General features: G+C 39.1%; 1 protein-coding gene across 1 annotated transcript in view; it reads right to left on the reverse strand.

The window, feature by feature from the left end:
* Positions 1-19,527, reverse strand: part of CF1H1orf21 (chromosome F1 C1orf21 homolog) — a 176,895-nt gene that overhangs the window by 100,886 nt on the left and 56,482 nt on the right. The window contains exon 3 of the mRNA XM_047840781.1: positions 12,501-12,595. Within this exon, the coding sequence (XP_047696737.1) occupies positions 12,501-12,595 (95 nt within the window). The remainder of the gene's footprint in view (positions 1-12,500; positions 12,596-19,527) is intronic.

Raw genomic sequence — 19,527 nt, forward strand, 5'->3', positions numbered from 1 at the left:
TATTAATTTTGTTGCTTCAGTTGTTTCTGCTCTGGCCATTGAGAGTTCTTTCAGTTGATTCTTGTGTCCCTGTGGCACACTCCATCATTGCGCATAAGTGTGTATAAGTGTGTGCGCATGTTAGCACTTCCTAATTTTCTAGCACTACAAAATGCTCCAGGATCATCATATATATTCCCTAGCCCTATAATCAGCCATTTGTCCAGCCATTTGTCAGCCAAAGGAGTCCTGATTCCTTTTTTTTTTTTTTTTTTTGGAGAATGGTACTAGACACAAGATCTGGGTGGTGGGTATGCTCGTTGCTGCTGGGGTATCATTGCTCTTAGGTCCTCTCAGCTGACAGAGCAAGAAAATGTGCTCTCTACATGTGCACATCCATTTAGAGACACATGTATCTACATGTATATGCATATATGTATACGAATATGTACATGCTTACTTATGCATGTGTGTTTACACATCTATTAATGGTTCTACCCGTATCCATCTGTATCTACATTAGGCTAAACATCAACTCACACTGATGTCTCCAACTCTGACCCCATTACCACAGGGTGCTTCTAGCCACTTCCTTTGTGTGTCCACAACCTCTCAACAGTGAGAAACCTGGCTCTGCTATTCAGCCACCGCAAATTAACTATAGTGGTTTTAGAACTGTTAACTCTTAGCTCCACAGTACAGAGTATAGTGCTTACATAGGGTTACTTTTACTTACAGTCTTAACAGATTCCATTCATTTCCAAAGTTACTTAGGCCAGCACATTTTACCCCCACCACCTTCAGTGAGGTTATTTCATGTATTTGTCATACTATCACACTCCTTTGTCAGTCTACATTCGATGCTGGGATCTCCTGACACGTTTTTTGGTTTGTTTGTTTTTATTTTCAAACATCAAAGTTCACTCTCTTTGTTGTAGGTTTCTATGTGTTCTGACGAATGCAGTGTCACGTATATACCATTACAGTGTGCTACAGAATAGTTTCACTACCTTGGGGCACCTGGGTGGCTCAGGTGGTTAAGCGTCCAACTCTTGATTTCGGCTCAGGTCATGATCACAAGGTTCGTGGGTTTGAGCCCAGCGTCAGCCGCTTGGGATTCTCTCTCTCTCCCCCTTCCCTGTGCACTTACACACACACTCTCTCAAATTAAATAAACTCTCTTTTTTAAAAATAAATAAACTTTTTTTTTTTTTTTTAGAGAATAGTTTCAGTACCTTAAAATATCCCCTGTGAACAGATTCCTAAATACAGAGAACAAATTGGTGGTTGCTAGAGGGGAGGGGGGTAGGGGGAATGGGTAAAATAGGTGAAGGAAAGGAAGGGGTACCAACTTTAGTTATAAGATAAATAAGTCACAGAGATAAAAGGTACAGCCCAGAGAATACAGTCAATAACACTCCAATACATTGTAATAACATTGTATAGTGACAGATAGTGGCTATGCTTCTCCTGGTAGGCACCAAATAATACACAGAATTGTAGACTCACTGTGTTGTATACCTGAAACTCATAAAATGTATGTCAACTATACTTAAACAAAAACAACCCTGTGGTTCATGTAATCAACCTTCCTTTTCCCACAAACTCCTGGAAACTAAGGATCTGTTTACTATCTATGGTTTTACCTTTTTCTGAATCACATAGGTAGAATCATACTGTATATATCTTTCAGGCCAGATTCTTTCACTTAGCAACATGCACATCAGATTAATGGCTTTGCATGGTTTGGTAGCTCATTCCTTTTTATCACTGAATGATATCCCATTACGTGGATGTGCCAGTCTGTTTACCCACCCATCGAAGGATATCTTGGTTGCTTCCTGTTTTTTGGTGATTATGAATCAAGCTACTAGCAATGTTCACGTGAAGGTTTCTGTGTGATCATAGTTTTTCTTTTTTGTTTTTTTAAGATTTTATTTTTTTTAAGTAATCTCTACACCCAACGTTCAGCTTGAACTCACAACCCTGAGATCAAGAGTTGCACACTCTGTCAACTGAGCCAGCCAGGCGCCCTGCTCATAGTTTTTCAAATCACTTGGGAAAATATCCCAGGTCTGTGATTGCTGGACACATGTTAAGACTATGTTTACTTCTGTAAGAGATTTGAGTCCATACTGTTCAGAAAAAAATTATATTTCTATGTATATTAGACATAAAATTGTAGTCATTCTGTGATTTATGACTGATTTTATTTATTTTTATTCATTTCTGTATTTCCCAAGAATGTTTTAAAGTAATTCAGGCAAGTAGCACATAGATAATCATGGCAAAGTTCATTTAAAAAGTACAATTAGATAAGAGAATGACAGGAGTAAACCAAATCCAATCACTATGTACTGTTTATCTTGTTTCACGAGACCACCAGCTCCCAGCCGGCAGATTCTCTGATACGAGCTTACCCACTGTGAGTGTTAAAGTGTCACACAGACTGTGAAACATTTCACTGTAATGAGATTCTCTGTTCTTTCCCTACAGCTGGTGTTCCTTGACATTCCTTTTCGGGAGAAGTCAAGGAACCTGGCTTAGCATTTGAGAAACCCAGACTCCTGTCAGGGCTTCTGGGCTTCACTTCTGATAATGAACCTTCTGCTTTGTTTCTGAGACTAATCCTTACTTCCTTTTCTAGTTCCAATCAACAGATTCCTATCTTGTTTCTGGTCTAAGTGCCCTCAACTGTACAAATCCATAAAGTATTAAAAAAAAGGAGGGGGGGGTTGTCTCCAATTAAGCAAGCCCTGAAGTGGTTTAGTTACGAGAAAAAGTCTGTCAGTATATGAAAATCTATAGCATACCATCACATGCTGACAGGAACAAAAAAAATGGAGTCAGTTCATTACGTTTTGGAAAATATCACTGTCATTATCAATTGTTTTAATTTTCAAAAAAGGAGGAAATTTGGCATCTCTTACCATACAGAGCACTGAGGAAATAAATTAAATTCGATTTATTATGAACACAAAGCAGTTACAATGGCATCTTCGTATATTTATTATAATGTTGACAGGCTAAAACAATACCTCCTCCTCCCTCCAAAAGATGATGTATAAATTTTTTATGCCTGGTTATTTATATCCATCTTTTCTGAATGACAGGTATAGAATCCATTGTTAGAATTACTAGGAACTTTTTATTTGTTTATTTTTATTTTTAAAAATGTTTTTAATGTTCATTTATTTTTAAGAGAGAGACAGAGAGACAGAGTGTGAGTGAGGGAGGGGCAGAGAGAGAGGGAGACACAGAATCTGAAGCAGGCCCCAGGCTCTGAGCTGTCAGCATACAGCCCGACGTGGGGCTTGGACTCATAAGCCATGAGATCCTGACCTAGCTGAAGTTGGACACCCAGGCCTGATTGAGCCACCAAGGCACCCCACTAGCAACTTTTTAAAAACAAACCATGAGGTTGGCAAATCCTGTATCTCTCTTAATACTGGGTATTATATGCTCACAAATAAAGTCCACAAGAAGAGACACTTACCAAAGCCCGGACTCAGAAACATCACGGTGTCTTCTGCTACTCTCACCTCCAGGGCATAAATGATTAATTTTGAGTGAAGCTACCTCACTGAGTTTGCCAACTGATGAGTGAAACTTACAGGCTTTGGTTTTATTTTTAGCATCACGCAGGAAATAAGAGAAATACGAACAACCTGCAGAAAAGGCACACCACAGTGTTTTTGTTCTAGATGCTCTAATAACGGTGGTGGAGCCTTTGATGGCTCTCCCAGTAGTCACTCATTTCCCCTCACTCTGCTCTTGTAACTGGGCCACTTGAGTAAAATACACCCATGTTTCACTGAGATAAATAAATCCAGTGTCTAGAATGACCATGTGCACCACACAGAATCAAGCTTTGAAGAGGGTTCCTTTCCACTTTCTGCATAAGTATCAGGGTACCGCTCTTGGAGAAGAGGCCAAAAATCTAACTCTAAGATACTGTTTGTGTTGGCTGTACTTCCCAGGGTTAAATGGGGAACGTTTCAGAGGGTACATTAGAAGCTATCCATTACTGGGCCGGAGAAGGTCAAGAGTAACTATGTTCAACAACTTTTAGACAGCACCTTGCATCCAAGGAAAGCATATTTAAAAGCAATCACATTTTGCAACAATGCTGAGAAAAGGGAAGTCATTATCAACACCCTCGATCTTTAAATTAGAAAAGCAGAGGTCTGTTCTATTTATTCTGTAGTTACAAATGCTGCAAACTGGCTAAAGCATGCGGTTCTCTGTCAACCAGAAATTAATGTGACTGAAACAAAACAAAACAAAAATAATAATAAAAAAAAAACAACCCAGCTGAAACACACCAACTAACCAAAACACTTCACAACAAGCTCCATCAGCCTCTCCACCCACTCATTATTCATGCCACATCTCCATGCTTGGCTCATACCATTCTGTTGCTTGAAATCCCTTTCTCAGCCTCATCTGCCAATGAAAATTTGCTTCCATTCAAGGCCCTGCTGCAATTGTGAGCTCTGTGAATCTTCTCAGATATCTCAGGAAGGGTGCCCTATTCCATTCTGGTTCTCCTCAGTGACTTTAAGGGTCTCTGTCCTCTAATACAGCGTGTCTGTCTCCTTGTTTCTTGAGAATTACAGACCTCATATTCTTTTCGTGCCCAGACAGTGACTAGCTGCCAGTGAGAATTGAGTCCACCGAAATAGGGATTTATTCAAGAGATAGGATGTACCTGGACCCTACCACTGTGTTCACCTGCAACAGGTCAGTTCAGTGTATTAATATGGTAAAGAGAAAAGGCCATTTGAAATAAGATTTCAGTCATGTTTTGCTATGCCTAGCTTTCTGGATGATTGTAGTAGTTGCTCTAAAAGCCATCTTTGATTCCTTGATTTCTGAATCTATTGAATATACACTTTGATGGCCTTTCTTTGTGGGAGATTGAAGGGTGCTATGATGATGTATGCTGTCCCTTAACTGTGTTTCTATCATGGAATAGCAACTAACCTCAGGAATGCATCCAGGTGTCCTTTTAACTAGTATCAACAATAATCACTATAATTTGCATTGGTCTTTATGTTTAACAAAGCACTTTTGCGGGCATTCTTTTGTTCTCATAACATTCTGTTCCTGATTCAGGAACTGAGCTTCTGTTCAACACTTAAAACTCAGAAGGCTGATTCAACAAATTCCTCATCCTCAGAGAATTAAACTCTACTTCTGTTCTACTCTAAAACAAATCACCACAGTGCCAGAAGAATCTGTAAGACCTTGAACGTGCCTGGCTCAGCGCTCATGAGAAAGCTAGCTGGAAAAAGGACGTCTTCCAAGAAAGATGAAGAGGTAGGATTCTTCCCTCCGATTGCTTCTACACCGCAACAAACATAACAAAAGAGTATCATACTATCCAAACCCTCCATTCACAGAAGCTGTTATTCCCTCAGGAAACTCAAAGGTTCCAGTGATGAACCTCTCTACTTATGTAGAAGAACAGAGGCTGATGTCAACATGATAAGCATGAGAGAAGAGGGAGCGAATGGGGTCTCTGAGTTAGAAGCAAGTGAGCTTGGGGGAAGGGTCTTGTGCTAAAGTGACTGTTTCTGAAACGGTACCAGGAAGAGGTTTCTCTTGTCTAAAATCAGATAGCCTCAAACCACTCTCCATCCTCACTTTTGGTTTGGGAACCCTCAGCTCTACAGAATTTCCACAAACCAGAAATTCTCTACCTCTGGTCCTGATGTCCCCCCACAACCCACCCACTCTAGTGCCAGCCTGAGCTCCAATCCAACCGACACCTGGAAACAGGGTGGGGAGAAAGAAGAGGTGCTTCACAGAGCTGGACCCTCTGTCTGGAATATCAGCTTTCCTCTTGTTGGTTTATTTTACCTTCTTCTCAAGAGTGCTAGGAATGTTGAAATGACTTGGGAAATTGGGACAATTCAAAGTCACGGCCTTTTGCATTATTTGGTTTCTAAAAACAATTATTTGACCTTCCATTTGAGGATGAGCACTCACAGATAAACAGTCATTCCTGAGGGCACCCTAGCCCCTTACCGGGAACTGCTTCGGCTGGGGGGCAGGGCCACTTTCCAGTTTTGGCCAGCTGGAAACCACTGCTCTAAAGACAGCTCTCATTGGTTTCTGGAGCATTTCCTCTAATCAAAGGTGTCTCCTAATCTCCAGGTTTTTAATTCTGCAGCTGGATGCTCTGACATTTATTGGAAATGTAATGTACCGGAGATATGCATGGGCTCTCACAAGCTCAGCAAGCAGGAGGAGGATGCGGCCACACCTAAAGTTTGATTCCATTCTCCTTTCCTGCTAAGACATATTAGAACATTCTTTTCATATCGTCATTTGATTGTACTCAGGAAGTGGTGACTTAGACAAGCTTGCTTTAAATCAATCCTCAACTCTATGGATAAAGATGAGGTCAACAGCTCCACCAACTATGACACAGATATTGGATAGAGAAGAATCTTCTCACTTATACAAAGATATCTGGAAATAATCAAAAAGCAATGTAACATGTGAAAATCTAGGAAATACATATCAAAACCAAAAACAAAACACCTCTCATAATCAAAGAATTTATCTCCTAAGGAAGATAGCTTAAGAAGGACAGATGTTATGGAAAATGAGATAATGTTTTAGCAAAAAGTAAGAGTAATCACTTTAAAACTAAAACTGGAATGTCTCTTATTAGTCAAGACATGTACTTTGGAGAAGGAAGGGCCTGAATACTGCCAAGTCTGGAGTAATTTAGCTTTGAATTATTTATATGCAGAATGGTTAACCTACATAAATAAAGCTGGATGATCCCTGAGCTTTCTTCTGCTCTTTTTCTGACAACAAAACTGAGGATACTTAAGATAATGAGAAAATGACATAATCCCACCTATATTACAGATTCCCAGGTAGTTAAAATCGGAGTTTTGTTATGATCATTCCCCTTTTAAAAATTAATTTCAAATCACCCAAATAATGTACTCCTATTTTCTTTAAGAAAAACACTAAGTTTAAGGGTAAAAAAAAAAATCCCCTTTTACCACCACGTACAATTCTTTCTCATCCTTCCTACATAATCCAGCTCCACTGCTACCACTAGCCAGCAATGGCATTTTCTATGCCAGAAACCACGCTAAGAGTTGACAAGCATATCTTATTTAATTTTCGCAACTTCCTGCTAAGGTGAGTTCAGTTAGTATTCCCACTTTCCAGAGGAGGAAACTGAGCTTTGGCGTGTGTACATCCCCCATTACTCAGGTACCCACTGTTAATAGTCTGGAACACATCCACCCTGGGTTTTTTATGAATCCCTATACATCTATGAATATTCGCTGAAAATGTAGAGTGTTGCTGTTTGGTTTTGCTAAAAATCTGAAATGGTATCATACTATACATACACAGTCTACGCTTTGCATGATTTGTCCATGACTGTTCATAAAGCTCTAACTCATTCTTTTCTAATTGCCTTCTAGTATGTACAGCTATACCATTCTCCTACTGACAAGAAGACAGGTTATTTTTCAATAGAAATCATGCTATAGTGAACAGTCTTGTGTAAGCTGCCTCACGCACATGGGCAGCTGCTTTGGGTGTATACCAAGATGTGGAAGTGCTGGGTCAGGGGTGTGCATGTTTACATTTTAACAGATAAGCTACATTGTCCTCCAAGATGTCTGCCACTAGTATGTGAATACAGATTTTCCTCCACCTGTGCCAAAAACTGATGTTATCAGACTTCAAATTTTTGCCAGTCTAAGGAATCATGTTTTAATTTGCATTTCCCTGATTAAAATAAAAGTTATATTAGGCAATACCATCCGGACTGGTTATTAAATGGTAAAGTGAGTTAAAGCAGGGCAATGTAAAAATGTATATATACATTAAGCATACGATTTTATTTTAAAATGCATAGATGTTCATTTCCTCTCCCATCTTCTGATGTAGGAACAAGGCTTCTCCTTTATGTAAGGAAGCACAGACAGAGGGTCCACATGTACTTCCTATACTAACCACACCCTCTTAATGCACGTCCAAGATTCTCTGATTTGGTTTCTTAATTGAAGTGAGTAAAGACCTTATGAAATAATGTGAGTGCAGAATTGAATTTAGTTTAACAGTAAGCTTTTTAGTAACGTGACTTCATCAAGACTTTCTAAAGCACTGGCTTTAATTTTCAATGAAACAGCTCTCTTTCACACTTGTGTTTCAGTGGTTTACATATTACTTCACTCAATTACATAATTACAATGACACTCAACCAGTATAAACAGGTTTGGGAACCATCACCCTGGCTCTTGGGAAACACAATGAACTGAGGAGAGCACAAGCACAGAGGTGTTCCAGCCAGTAGCCCATGAGCCATCCGGGTGAGCACGCCGTGGGCTGCAGTCAACATCTTTCAGAGAGGGATTTAGGAGTCTTCTAATGCAGGGAGTTGGATAAGAAGAGAGTACCCACTGTACCAATGACGTGGAACATCTTTTCATATGTTTAATTTACTGCCCAGTATCTTCTACTGTGAGCTGTCCATTTCATTTACCTGTTTTTTCTCATGGATTATCTTTTTCTGAATTATTTATAAGTGTTCTTTATAAATCTCAGACATTAATTAATCTTTTGCCTTTAATAGGTCATAAATATTTTCTCCCGGGCTGTTGCCTACCTACCTATTAACTACTTTTTTGGAGTTACTCTGTTTTATGGGAAGTATTCAATTTTGATCTAATGAAATAAACTACTTTTCTTTCTTCTTAGCTTTTGCTTTCTAGGTCTTGTTTAAGAAAACCTCCCTTTGCTAAGAATCTAAACATATTTTTTCTATGTTTCTTCTAATACTGGAGTAATTTTGTTGTTACCAAGCTCTAGATGAAGAACTCAAAGTTGAGAAGTTTTAGATGTTTGACCAAAATTATAAAACTAGAAACAATGAAGCTAGGATCTATACTGATCTGCATCTATATATAATCTTCAAAGGCAAAGCAACAACTTCACATCACCTTCTTGAAGAAGGAATTAAAATCTGAGAAAAGGAAAGTGGACGTTGTGGATGTCTAACAATGCTGACAATTGGGATAGATGCACATCTTCATATTGGGAATACATAAATGGGTGACATAGAAATGATTCATCATCACCCTCAGAAAACCAGCACAATTTCCTCCACCCACAGAAACTGCAGCCAAAGTGCCCGAGAGGGCCACCACTTTGGTTTAGGCTCATTGTCTCTTGATAAGCTGTTAATAAACAATCTCCAGCCATGGCTCCCCACACCAATCCACGTTACACCTACAGCTGCTGCATAAACTTTCCTGACTCATAATCTCAGTCTGCCAATCCCTTGCTTCATTCAAATCTTCAAAGGCTCCCGATGATCCACTGAATTAATTTCAGACCTCTCAGCTGGCCATCAAGGCTCCATATAATACTCCATTTACATTTTGATTGTAATTTCCTGCTGCTGTCCTACTGACACCTTCTCTTCTTTCCTCCCACTCCCCAAACAGGACCACGTGCTTATGAAATACACCTTGCATTTTCAATCTTTGTCACTTCTGCCTGGGGCAGCCTCTGTCATTCTATCCTCAAGACCCACTGCAAGCACCAGCTCTTTTGTGAAGTAGGTCCTGACACCCCAACAGACAAAGTCTCTGCCTCCTTTGATATTGGCAGTACTTTGTATTGTCTTCTCAGAACCAATCTTGCTTGCTTGCTTGGTTGATTTATGTATTTATTTACGTATTTAATCCAGTTTTATTTATAGCCATTTGGTATCTACCTTGTGTACTACCATATAAGGCCCTTAAGGTAAGGGTCAGTGGTTTCTTTATTTTGTGCTTTTCTGCAGAGTCTAGTACGGAGCCTTGTACCCAGGAGGCAATCAATAAAATATTTGTTGGAACTGAACTGTTCTCTCAACTTTACTATAAGCTCTTTAAGAACAGTGACTTTAAGTATTGGTATGTCTCTTGATACAAATAAGGGCCTTGTACATAATAGGTGATTAACACATATTTGCTTCAATAACTTCATAGTTCCGGAGCAAGATTTTTCAAAATACATGTAATACTGGCATTAACCTAAAGTATTCATTTAGAAATCTCTCGCCAAGTAACATAAAACAAAAAGGAAAGAAACACTGACCCTAACAATCTTTTCCTTCTATTTTATATGATAATGCCTAACTCTCACTAGATGCTTATCACGTGCCAGGCACTGCACTCCAAGCCTTGACAAAGATCATCTCATGTAGCACCATGAGGCACTGCCTTTGTCTCCACTTGACAGGCAGGAAGGTCAGAGACATGAAGTAACTTGACCCCACAGTGAGCAAGGGACAGAGTTGAGATTTGAACCCAGGCAGTTTCTGCCTCCAGAGCCCATGGTCGTCAGTCACCATCATGCCACACTACCTGGACTGAGTTTGCTCAGCCCCTTAATTTTAACACCTTGAGTAAAACAAAACAAAACAAAACAAAACAAAACTTTTAAAAATACTAAAAACAAGAACTCCTTGTCTTTTAGATTACTTTAATGGATGGAAGAATAAAGGATCATTAAACCTATTTCATCCACCTCAATGTAAGCTTCAAATTTAGGAGGCCATTACTTTTCTCAAATAACATGCATGGTCCATACTCTATGATGTATCCCAAAGGATGGAGTAGGTGACAAGAGAATATACTACCAGTTAACTGAAAAAAAAAAGCATTTAATTTTGGAAAGCAGTCTAGAAATGTCAGAATCAAAGATAACCATTTATTCCCCATTCTTTCTGCAAGTCTTTACACAACTGAAAGCTCTTCTTGGTGGTCTGGACTCTGACCGGCTGGCAGAAAAGGGGTGGGGGGTTGTCACAGATAGTCTACAAGTAAAAAAAAAAAAGCAGCCAGGAATTTCTCTCTTTTTGAATTTTCATTCAGTCTGCATAGAAAAGCACTCACACCAATTCTGGCCAAGTACTGGAAAAGAATATAGTAGGCACCAAAATGTTGAGAGACTGAAATTAGAGAGAAGGAAAAATCTATATTGGCTTTCAAACTGAGGGCACAGTGAGGAAATCACAAGCTGTAAGACAGAAGCCGTTGCTTCCCTTAGGACTTCAGAGATACAAGCACTCTAAGCAGGGATAGACTCTAGTGTTAGATCCAAAGAACAGCCAGACTGGCCACCAGGGTCTCTTTAGCCTCCGGTGGAAACATTAAAGATGAGATTTACAACTCAGCCTGGAATTACGTGAAGCAAGGACAGAATCTGACTTTTAGCAAAATAAAGTAGAAAAATGACCACTGATGCTTCAACTACTAAGGTCTTCTACTTATCTATTCAAAGTTAGAAAAAATTCACGTAAAGTCTGATCAGAGTAACTTCCATGCTTAGTCATAACTACTGTTTTCTGGATTTAAGTGTTAATGTTAAAATATACCACAGGTGTGATGAATCTCTGTGACTTAAGCAATATCTTAAAATCCAAGTCCCATTTATGAAGAAAAATTTGATTACAGAATATTTTCACTTTTTAAAAATGATCTAAAATATTCAGTTGTTGACAGCTTCAGTATTTCAAGTTGTAGTTCAGACGTTCAGAAAAGAACAGAGGAGAAAGAATTAGCCCATTATATTCGTTAGTGTGTCATGGAAAATGACAGCGTGAAACACCCATACGCAGTGACCAACTCCCTCTGCTGTAGCCAAAATCATAAAAACAAAAACAAAGCACATAATGGAAAAAGGAGCTGAAGTCAAGCAAAACATTATATGACGTTTCCACCGTCTTAAAAATACATCCACTCAAACATGAAAAACATAGCAAATAATTAATCCCCAAATAAAATATAAAAACAATTTTGCTCTAACACAATGGAGTAAATGCATATCCTTAACAGTTTGTTACCTCTTTTAAGAAATCAGATAATATGGCAATTGACTAAATGTTTTTATAGAGATGGAATATTAAGGTGTAATATGTATACTGATTCACATGAAAGAAGGAGACTCCTAATTTCCTGTTTCAGATCATTACAATTCTCTCATTAACTCAAAAGCCCCAATACCTTTAACACTGTGAACATGAAGTGCTGACTATTTTGATAGAGACCTATCTTAAAAGTACATCATTTTCTTCTCAAAGGCAACGTTATGAACAACACTCCATGTCCAGAGTCATGAAGCTTAGCCGTTCATTCTGAATGGGTCAGAGCTAAAGACGTGGAAAAGAAGAAAAAAAATATATTGGTCCTCCCTCCATAAATCTCAATCTGACTTTACGCCTTTTCCTTTAAATTTAAACACTTTAAGACGCTACTAATTTTGCAGTATTTCCCCTGGAGTATTCTCCATCAAGATTAAAGAAGGGCTATTCAGAAATGTACAGGATACAGAAGTGATGCTTGCCACTTCCAGGCAAGCTATAAATAGCAATGGCATTTTCAAGAAATCTTGTGCCGGCGTGTAAGTTACAATTTAAACATGCAGTGCAGATTTTATTACAATGGTGTCACCAAAATTCATTGTTATGTGAGCAATTCGATTCTTACCAAGTTTTCTTGGTTCCTGGCTGCTATTTTCTGCTCCTCTTCTGCCCCATTTTTCATGTATTTGACCTCTTCCACCGGTTTGATCCTATACTCGTCTGAACACCAAAAAAAGAAAAGACATTTTATAACTTTCTCACAATGGTAAAAAAAAAAAAAAGTGTCAGTGAGAAAAGCCCCCAATAGCATAATTTGTTAGAGCCTTTTCCTGCAGCCTTTATTATGTGGTACATTTGGAACAATCTGGAAGACCCTTAACCAGCCTCTTTTTACGAGGTGCTCTCCTCTGCCTACTGGGAAGAGCTCAGCGCCATGAAGGCAGCTAATAAACGTGGCACTGCCTGGTCCTTTCACAGACAACCAATGGCAGCAGAGAAAACAGGTTATTCCGTCTCTAAAGACCATCTGGAATCTGTACACACCAGGGCATACCACATAAGGGTCTAAAGGAAGATTTTTTTCCTCATGAGAACATCAGTTCAAACTGCCTGTGGCAGCAGTATATTCACACCTTAATTTCTCTCTTTCGGAAAAACAAAGTATTGTTTAAGACTAAAGAGTTTAATTGATCAACAAATAGGTACAAACACTAGAGAACTGAGATTTTCCTATTTGTGATCCTTATATTAAACATGGAGCAGTCTGCAATGACTTCATATGCTACACACACGTGCACACAGACACACACACACACACACACACACACACACAGACACACACACAACTTTGATCTCTCCATAAAGTCACATGCATATAGAGCTACACTATCCAATGGACCTAACAGGTGTATCACTCAAGGCTGGAGAGGTAGTGGGCCCCTAGGTAAAGGGATCTAGACTTCCCAACAGCCAGGGAGGGAGTACAATAAACCTCAATCTCAATATATATCACAGGACAAACTCTAGACGACATGTAGCTAAAGCTCTCCTCCAGGGCAAGTGGTAATGCCGATGACGTTTTCATCAGATTCCTGTCAACAGGAAATGACTGGGGCACCCTAAGGTCCAAATAGGCGTGACTTCGAGTCAACCCATTTGTCGGAAAAAAAAAAATCACAGAAACTGTGCAAGTGGAAAATTACACCAATCAACAAACTGATGATTACCTAGCATATGGCAAGGAATAATGTCTCTGATGGTCCACCTGAAAGACAGATGTTTATCTCTAAGAAAGTCTGTATTTCAGTTCATGAAGTTATAATATATTTTCTTATTGCTTATGATCAATTTGATACAATGACTGTCTTCGTATGTAATTTCCTGCCTTATTATTTAAAGTACCATTTTCCATCTAATGTCAGGTTTCCTCATACTACCCCTTCTCACACTACTTCCAAAGATGTTTGCTAAAGTAACATTTTCCCAAGTAATTATACTGTTCAAATGTTTCTCAGTATTATCATCCTTATGAAGGCAGTATATTTGCATGTATCTGAATAAAGATTCCATGTTCATGATTAAGCTAATTGTTTTTTCCACCTGACAATTCAAGGTAGTTATTGATTCTGCTTCTTTCTTAAAAAAAAAAAAATGAGAAAGACCAGTGTGAGGTTACAGTAATGAACCTTTCAGGAATACTGAGTCCTAATGGATTACTAACAAGTTAATCAGTGGACTCTGATCCACAATCACCATACAGAAGAATTTCACATTCCAACTTGGTATTAAAAGAAAAAAAATGAAAGTAAATTAACAAAACAGACACATTTAATCAAGGATTACTTACTAAGAAGTTAGAAAAGCACTTGGTTAATTACCAAAAAAAAAAAAAAGACATTGACAAATTATGCCTCCAATACAATTACACAGAGATAAAAATAAAGGTTAAAAAGTAAGAGATGAGCCTTCTTAACTTCAGTTTGGGATGTTAATATTTATAAACTATGGTTCACTTGGATAAATACTAACAATTTAACAACTAAATTGTGATCTTAAAAAAAATTTTTTTTAATGTTTATTTGTTTTTGAGAGAGAGAAAGAGGGAGGAAGGGGCAGAGAGAGGGGGGAACAGAGAATCCAAAGTAGGCTTCGTCCTGACATCAGAGAGACTTACGTGGGGCTCGAACTCACCAACCGTAAGATCACGACCTGATCTGAGGTCTGATGCTTAACCAACTGAGCCGCCCAGGCACTCCCTAAACTGTGATCTTAATCGCTTATGGTGAGTCTCTAATTATTTATATATAAATTACATACACACACATTTTTTTAACATAATTTTGGTAGATTTCTATGACTTTGTCTATAGTACCTTAACTCTCAGGTGACACGATGAAGAAAGCACAACATTTGAGGACCTAAGCAGAACCTTCTGAAAGATGGTACTTTGCGCACCACACAGCGAAGTGTCTGTTCTAGAGAAAATCCGCCCGTGCCTTGTTTCCTCCTCTCCATCCACCAAGCCACCACAGCCCACCATCCACAATCTCTGAGCAGTCCAGCAATATTCAGTCTTCATTTGCTTTTTATTCCTCCAAGGAATGCAACTGAATTGAAAGCAGTAGACAAACTATTAATATTTTCCTAATATTTTTCTTCAATGAAATGGGAAAGCCGCTGGCTACATGACTTTCAGAGCAGCATTATCCCCAACATAGGGGTTTTTTTAAACACCAAGGCAGAATCATCACCAATTCAGAAAGAGGATAGGTTTTTAGTGTCTCATTAACAACCACAGCTGGCCAGCCAATGGTGGATACGACTGGATACAAAGAAAGAAAAAAACACAGAGCCACGACTACAAAGCCGGACCTATCATTATTACTTACACAACACACTGCATAAAATCCGTTGTGGTATAAAACAAAAAAAGCCAGCGAGACCTTTAGATAAACCACAATTTGTACAAAACAAATACTTAAAAATGATTTGTTAAATTTCTCAAAGGCTGGTGCTGAGAATGAGGATGTCCATCTGGAAACAGACAACTCATCAACAAACGTGTCACACATTTCCATGGCGATGCAGCCGTCAGGAGTGGCACTTGCCAACAAGCCTCTGTGCAGACGAATGGAATATTTCGGGTTCTGACAGTGAAACAGCCAAACAAAAATCCAGTTTTCCTTTTGTTTAAGGCACAGGGGAATCAATGTGGGATTCTGGGTCCCCTTAATCAAGCCCCACCCTAGAGGCAATTAGCACAGCCACCGGTATAAGCCAGAGAATCCTGGCAGCAAAATAATGTGCCAACTTGATTAAGAGGAGGGACAAGTAGGACCATCTTCCTCTGGCTCCCTCGCACCTGTTCACAATTTTTCTTTTCTTCCTGTTGATCTTGTCAGGTGGCCTATTAAAATGCACGTCGGGAACAGTAGGCTGATGCCCCGTTCGGAACCTGCTCCCCCTTCTCTCTATGTAAATAGTCGCAAGCTGTGCTAGTCAAAACAGATCTGGGGTAAAAGCAACGCGTTGGTGATATTTTTAGCATTTTATTCCCCAGATTACATCAGAGAGGGGCCGGATTGTTTTCATGGCAGCTCCAACATCAAGAAACACAGTTTCCCACTAAATCTCTGGGCTTCATTTTTGATGTACAGTATATCATATACACATGTATACAATATTACAGTTTTTAGAGCTAGGAAGGGATCAGCTGGCTGGACTTGCTTTAGGCAGTACAGAATCACCCCATTTTCTGGATCCTGTCAATTCTTCCATTATCAACAACTCACTGGTCCTACCCCAGTTCTTCCAAGCTTTGCTATAAGGTTACCTTTATAATCAATGACACTGGCTTTAAAATGAGCCAGTTAGATGGAGATAAGTGCTGGAGGGAGCTTACAATGCCAGAATTATTTTTTAAAAAGTTAAGTTTTCATAAATGGATATATTAGATGGGGAAGGAAGAAAAGCAGAACACCATATATGCTACTCTCTCTGGTCAGAAGGGTTCTCACAGTTGTTTACTAAAATGGTGAAATCTGCATCTACTTTCCTACCTTCTCACCCAGTCTTGTTTTGACCAATGACACATATGTGATAACAAGTTTTTTTTTTCCAAGACTGTTCCAATTCCATAAATTCTGTGTGAATGTCCTCATATTAAAGATGTCCAACATCTGGGCATTTTAACTGAATGCTCTGAATTGCCTCTTCATCCCGAATCTGCACAAAGATTCTCTGGTAGACTATTATTATATGCTTAGGAAAATACGAGAGCTTGGGAAAGGCATTACAAGAAGTATTTACAAACATAAGGCAATGAAAGGGGAAAAACTATCCTACCTTATAGCATATATTTGTTCCCCCTGGGTTCCTCCCATTGAACAGCCTGTCTCCCAAGCTAACTAAATTTGAGCCTTAAAATCCCAGCACAACTTCAAATTCTTGCCTAGGACCTTTATTTCCTTAACTTGGTAGGATTTTTCAGGGGACAAGTATTCACCTGGCTAAAAGCTCAGTTAGCTTCTAGAGCTGGAATGCCTAGCCATATGACACCTTGCTGTGTCTTGATTTCTTCACTGGTAAGATGTGAGTATTGCCAGTACCTAATCTCACACAGAGTCACATGAAGTAATACATGTGCCTAGTCCATAGTAAAGACTCAATAAATGTTAGCTGCTGCCTTAGCAAACTCTGGTTCTGCCAGTAATATTATTGCTAATGTACAAAATCCATCAAGGTATAAAAAGAAAAAGCATAATATAAACATCAGTAATTAACCAAAAATTGTGACTTAACTGTTAACAAATGAGGACAGAGGAATTAAGAAGGGGGCTTATCATCCATAATAAGCCTTACTATTTTTTTTAGCCATGTGATATATTACTTTAGTCAAAATACCAATTAAAGTACCATATTACTTTAGTTAAAATAATTTTTAAAGAATAACTTTTATGACTGGGAAAAGAAAAGCAATCATAGGGGCGCCTGGGTGGCTCAGTCGGTTAAGCGTCCGGCTTCGGCTCAGGTCATGATCTCACGGGTTGTAAGTTCGAGCCCCATGTGGAGCTCTGTGCTGATAGCTCGGAGCCCGGAGCCTGCTTTGGATTTTGTGTCTCCTCCTCTCTCTCTGCCCCTCCCCTGCTCATGCTCTCTATCTCTCAAGAATAAATAAACTTGAAAAATTTTTTTTCAAAAAAGAAAATAAAAGCGATCATTATTTAAGTGAAATCAGGGGTACAACAAAATAATGCTCCCTCTATCCTCCTTTATATCCTCACTCAGTGATTGCCTTTGGGACAGCCTCAGCATAGCCTACCTTGAGGGCCAAGAGTGAACAAGAAAGATTCCAATTCAGAACAGACAAAATGATTGTTTTAGAGCAAGAGCAGTAGAGGCAGCTCTAAAAACTACCCTTTTCTGGGAGGACAAAGAGGAGGACTCTCTAAAACTACAAGCCAAAGATGGATAGATGGGTCAACCGCTTTAGGAAAATGTGGGTTCTCACTCTGGGGAGCTCTAGCTCATCAGCTGTTCCCGCTTCCATCCGTTTTTCATTCAACAAACAGCAATTAACATGTGCTGTGTGCTAAGCCCTGGTCTTTCTTCGGGGGTCACCAGATGCAGTCCACCACGTAGACTACATGCCTGCACATAGTCTCTGGCACACACAAGGTATTTAATAAAACTTTCTCAAAAAAGAGAGAATAAAAACAGAGAGCTGACTTTAGTTCATAAATGAATGAATGTTTCCCCTAATCAGTGAGTGCTTTTAGTCCTGTTTGTCTCAGGGGTCCATCTGTTTTTTTTTTCCCCTGCTAGATTCTCCAAGGAAGGAAAAGGATCTCTAAATGGGAAAAAAAATCCTATTCTTTGCATTTTTTTGCACACAAATGCAATGGGTGTGAAACTGCTCTTTCGAGTCTACCTCTGGTCTATGGATGTACTCCATGTGGCATTCTTAGCTGAGCTCTGAGGCACACCTCAGACATGGTGCAGGTTTAGTTCCACACCACTATAATAAAGCGAATATTGCAAAAAGGGGAGTCAAATACATGCTCTGGTTTCCCTCTACATTTGGGATTACATTTACATATACTGCAGTCTATTACGTCTGCAATAGCATTATGCCTAAAAAGTCTGTGTACATATCTTAATTTAAAAATACTTTACCTGTAACATTTTCTGCTAGGCCCATGGAGTACAGTGGATATCAAATTGTTTTGATATCAGAAATAATTAAGGAATAATAATTTTAGATCATTTTCAAAAACAGCCACCCATGTATTTCCTACAATTTGACTTCTAGGACCCTAACGTAAAGAAACTGGATCCCAAAGATCACAGGTGAAGTCCGTATTCAGCTGAAAGAAGCTGAAAGAACTGTGGACTGACAGTGACAAATGTGGACTGAGCCGAAGTTCTTTTCAAAAGGGCTATTTTGAAGATTATGATTCTGACTTTGAAGGCACAATGGTGATTGGTGGTGGAAGGAACCACATGTAAAATTCCTTCAATAAAAATGTGTTAACTTAAAAAAGCAAGAAATAGAAATAAAAGTACTTTATTGCTAAAAAATGCTAACCATCATGTGAGCTTCTAGCAAGTTGTAATCTTTTTACTAGTGGAGGGTCTTGCCTTGATGTTGACGTTGGCTGACTGATCAGGGTGGTGGCTGTTGAACATTGGGGCGTCTGCGGCAGTTTCTTAAAATAAGACAGCAATGAAGACTGTCACATCAAGGGAATCTTTCTTTCATGAACAATTTCTCTGTAGCATGTTTGATGGCATTTTACCCACGGGAGAACTTCTTTCAAAACTGGACTCAATCCTCTCCAACCATCTTTTGTTGCCATTTCAACAATCTCCAAGGCATCTTCACCAGGAGTAGATTCCATCTCAAGAAACCACTTTCTTTTGCTTATCCCTCAGATGCAGCGCTTCATCAGTTCAAATTTGATCATGAGATTGTAGTAATTCAGTCCCAGCTTCAGGCTCCACTTCTAATTCTCATTCTCTTGCTATTTCCACCAAATCTGCAGTTATTTCCTCCACTGAAGTCTTGAAGCCCTCCAAGCCATCCATGAGGGTTGGAATCACTTCTTCCAAACTCCTGTTCATGTTGATATTTGGACCTCTTCCCGTGAATC

Source organism: Prionailurus viverrinus, chromosome F1, assembly GCF_022837055.1.
Source record: "Prionailurus viverrinus isolate Anna chromosome F1, UM_Priviv_1.0, whole genome shotgun sequence".
In the NCBI taxonomy this organism is placed as follows: Eukaryota; Metazoa; Chordata; class Mammalia; order Carnivora; family Felidae; genus Prionailurus; species Prionailurus viverrinus.